General features: G+C 44.2%; 1 protein-coding gene across 2 annotated transcripts; it reads right to left on the bottom strand.

Moving 5' to 3' along the window:
• Nucleotides 1–215: 215 nt before the first annotated feature.
• On the bottom strand, nt 216–3,653 carry PPCS (phosphopantothenoylcysteine synthetase). 2 transcript variants are annotated; one of them, XM_036892994.2, is made up of 3 exons: nt 3,109–3,653; nt 2,759–2,862; nt 216–1,052 (listed from the first exon to the last, which is right to left on the bottom strand). In XM_036892994.2, the coding sequence occupies exons 1-3, from the start codon at nt 3,644–3,646 to the stop codon at nt 729–731; spliced, it is 966 nt and encodes a 321-aa protein (XP_036748889.1). In that variant the 5' UTR covers nt 3,647–3,653; the 3' UTR covers nt 216–728. The 2 variants fall into 2 exon arrangements, with proteins under 2 accessions (XP_036748889.1, XP_036748890.1); XM_036892995.2 differs by lacking the exon at nt 2,759–2,862 and having other exon boundaries at nt 3,109–3,246.
• Between the last annotated feature and the right edge of the window lie 120 nt (nt 3,654–3,773).

Here is a 3,773-nt window from a genome sequence, read left to right as displayed (position 1 = left end):
AAAAGCCTGGGTTTAGTTCCCCTGAAGAGCAGTCCTAAAATATTTGAAAGGTTAATTATTAACTCAAATATGGAATGAATCTAAGACAAGCATCAAAAAGTAAACATAATGGAAAGCTTATCATTCTACAGGCAACCTAACTTCAGAGAGGTGTCCTCTCCTACTTCCATCTTTGATAAATTTCCAAAACACAAACAAAATCAGCATCCTTTCCATTGTGTTGGCTTTGGTCACACACTTTATTGCATTTAATGTATATAACCATTTCCCAAACTAAACATGTGTACTCCTTTTAATCCTCAAAGTCCCAGGGCCTACCACATAGTAGGCAACAAGAAATACTTATCTTCAAAGCACGGCCACTCATGCATCCATAATCCTTTTTTACAGTATGAAAGGTTGATATTTAGGCCCCTCGTGTATATTTTAAGGAATATAATTCCCAAAAAGCTCTTTTTTAAGAGGTGAGAAACAGCTTGTGTTTGTTCCCCTTCAAAATCCAGATAACATTCAGGTGAGTTTGTCAGCCATAATTGTTTTACCTTGGTTTTCATTTTTAATGAGTATGAAATGAAAGACAAATACCAAATCATTTGCCTGCACACCACTGACTTCTTTTTCCCTCCATTTTCTGTCTTTATGGAAGCAAAAGATTTATTCTAGTTCTCACCATATGTAAGAGCCCTGATCCACTGAACAATTTCTGATCCCGTTAAGAGCTTTTTACTTCAGTTTTTGTTATGTATAAAGGCTGTGTGTCGAGACCCAAGATCATCCACTATCTTCTCTTCTATCTCTATGCCTTTTTCTACTTCTTCCTCAGATAGCAATAACTTGGTTTCTGAGTCTTTGGTTATAATAACCACAAACGACCTTCGTGACTCAAGGATATTAGCCACCACCACTTGATGTCGGTAAACTTCCAAAGCATTCCGTGCACGATCAATTACAATGGAGGGGTCAGTCTCCAGCTTAAAGGAAATTATAAATGCTTTGGGAGCCCAGTCTTTAACCAAAGGAGAAAGCATTTTTGGCACCATCTTCATTGTTATCTGTATTAGAAAAAGAAAAGCTTAGTTAAGTAAACAAAGGTCACTACGTACCAAGTCAATCTCAGGGGAAACTAAAGCAGCAGGAACTCAGAATTTCGGCATTGTCAATATAAATGGAATTTCTCATTGTCCAATTTTTCAAAGCTCAGCTTAAACGCCTTGGCTCTGTAGCGTCCACAAGGGTGCCTAATTTCAAGGCTTCGTATGTATTCTGGGATAACCCATGTCTTATGAATCAGTCCTGCCCTGCCACCCTCATCACCATTAATACAACTTTAAAGAAAACAGCATTCTTTTTTCTCAAACATTCCCCTTTATTTTTTAACCTAAGTCTTAAATAAACAAATACAAATACTCTGTTCATGCAAATGTTACTTGGGCAGAAGCTCAAAAAAAGTTGGGTTTTTAAACTTCTCAGTCTAAATTATTTCTTGCACTGGTAAAATGGCTATTTGATAACATGTAAGTATTGTCATTTGTAAAAAAATCTTAGCACTGAAGAAACAGAATTGATTTTATTTCCACTTGATCAGAAGTCCTACTATACCATCTTCAGTCCAACGGGGATGTTGAGTTGTTTTGTATACTTTTAAGATAGAACTAAAAAATAAAGGATAACTAAAGATGGCAGAATTTGCAAAGTTTGAAATCACTAAGCTAATAAATAATCAGGATAGTCCTTCAAAATGCTAGCAAGTGTTACAGGGTTCACATGCTCTTTCCCCATTTTAATTTTTCCTTAGCATTTAACACTACCTAACAGTATGCATTTGACTTATTTATGGTCTCTTTTGCAGAGTATAAGCCGCACAAGGGCACAGCCTGTTTCTTTTCCTTGCTTTATCTCCAGGTCCTACAAGAGTGCCTGACATAAAGTAGGTACTCAATAAATATTTGTTGAAGAAATGAACAAATAAACTATCCTACAAAGCCATCAAGTGCCCCTTACCAGGTATGGATTTCTATTTAAATTCTACTTGTTTCACCCAATAAATGACTAAGAATTCCCTAACGTTCCAAGAAGCCAGATCATTTCGCCATTTCAACCACAACATTATCCTCCCATACCTCCTCCTGAAATTACAGTAATAACCCGCATCTAAATTACCCACCACACTCTTTCTAATTCACCTTTCATACAAATGCCAGAATGTTCTTCTCAAGCAAAAACTTTATTTCTCCTACTTATGTGACCCTTGGCTCACATAAAGTCCAAGCTCCTTTAGAAGGAATACTCTGATGAAGTAAGCTGTCTCTTCAGTCTGCCCTCCACCCCTACCACTTTTCATGCTCTCCCACCTTATCAAACAACTTCAGTTCACAGCACACTGCCCCTTTCCAAATTCCACTTGTGTACTCTATCTGGAATGACCTTCCCTACTCTGGTACATCCTCTGCTCATCTTTTAAAACCCAGTTCAAGTCATCTCCTCAAGGAAGCCTTCCTTATCTTCCCCAAGATTCACTCATCCCATGCTCTGACTTCACTTTGTACGTACCTCTACTAGAGCATTTATCACTCTGTATTGTAATTATGTCTGTATCCAGCTCCCTCACTAGACTGTGAGGTCCTTGAGGGAGGGCGGTGTCTTATGCATCCCTAGTGACTAGCATATATGGAATGCAGAAAGATCATCTCCAGATCAAGAGGGAATTAACTCAAGATTGGTTAGAGGGGTCAGATCTTGGAAGAGAACCGCCCATCACCTGCAGTGGGCCCCCAGATGACTGGATCTTGTGTTCAGGCATTTCTGAGGCAGGAACATAGAAATCTGACACTGCCGCAGCCAGGTAAAACATAGCAGAAGCTCCTGCAAAGATAAGCACAGGGTGCAATAAACTGGAGAGTTCTATGGGATCAGCTTCTTTCCAATTCAGGTTTCCCGACTGTGAGACCAGTGGATATCGAGAGAGTTAAGGAGGTGTCTGGGGGGAAAGATTGCTTCCGGCCAATTCAGGTTCCCCGACTGTGAGACCAGCGGATAGCGAGAGAGTTAAGGAGGTGTCTGGGGGGAAAGATTGCTTCCGGACAACCCATGGACTCTTAGGGTACGCACCTAGAGGATTGAGCGCCTGGGCCGCAGCCTGCAGCAGATGCAAATAGTCCGCCAAAGTGGTGAACTCTACTGCCAGGAAGGTGCCAGCAGCCGCAGCCTCCTGGTAGCTCCGCAGAGCCGCAGCAAAGCCTGGGAGTGCATTCTCCTCAGTTTCTAGGCTCACCAAACCCGAAGGAGATGGGTCGGAAGGCCGCAGAGCAGACAGCCAGGTCTGGGGCGGAAAGCGGTGGGCAAAGGGAAAGGCCGAGCGAGCGCGGTACAGGAACAGGACTCCGTAGCCCGCAGCCAGGAAGGCCTCAGCCGAGGTGGCACCGCGCCGCCCGCTGCTGAAGTTGTCCAGGAAGCGCACTGGCCGGGCTTCCAGTGGGACCTTCGTGCCTCCGGACGTAACCAACACCACCCGTCGGCCCTGCGCGCCCAGTCCGGCGGCGAAGCGAGCCATAACCTCGGCATATCGGGCAGCACCGGCAGGTTGGGGGAACTCGGCTACCAGGTCCACTTCCGCCATCAGTCCGGGGCGCCCCGCGCGCCTGCGCATGCTCCAGGGGGGCCGGTGCCAAACACCCCCGCCCCAGTACGTGGTCCAAGCGCAGCCGCAATGGGAGGGGCCGGTTTGCTACTTTACGCCCGACGTCAGCTCCTGATTTCTCGGCATCTGGAATTTC

The sequence above is a fragment of the Manis pentadactyla genome, chromosome 4 (genome assembly GCF_030020395.1).
Source record: "Manis pentadactyla isolate mManPen7 chromosome 4, mManPen7.hap1, whole genome shotgun sequence".
NCBI lineage: Eukaryota > Metazoa > Chordata > Mammalia > Pholidota > Manidae > Manis > Manis pentadactyla.
Note: the sequence above shows the minus strand (reverse complement) of the source record. Positions and strands in the feature narration are given on the sequence as shown.

What these genes read in the sequence shown, in the direction of transcription:
- PPCS (XM_036892994.2), bottom strand. Translation starts at nt 3,646, where the DNA reads ATGCGCAGGCGCGCGGGGCGCCCCGGACTGATGGCGGAAGTGGACCTG. An exon ending in CCAGGCGCTCAATCCTCTAG is followed by an intron (nt 2,863 to 3,108) that starts GTGCGTACCCTA and finishes TTATCTTTGCAG; the next exon opens with GAGCTTCTGCTATGTTTTAC. An exon ending in CATCTGGGGGCCCACTGCAG is followed by an intron (nt 1,053 to 2,758) that starts GTGATGGGCGGT and finishes TTTCTAATACAG; the next exon opens with ATAACAATGAAGATGGTGCC.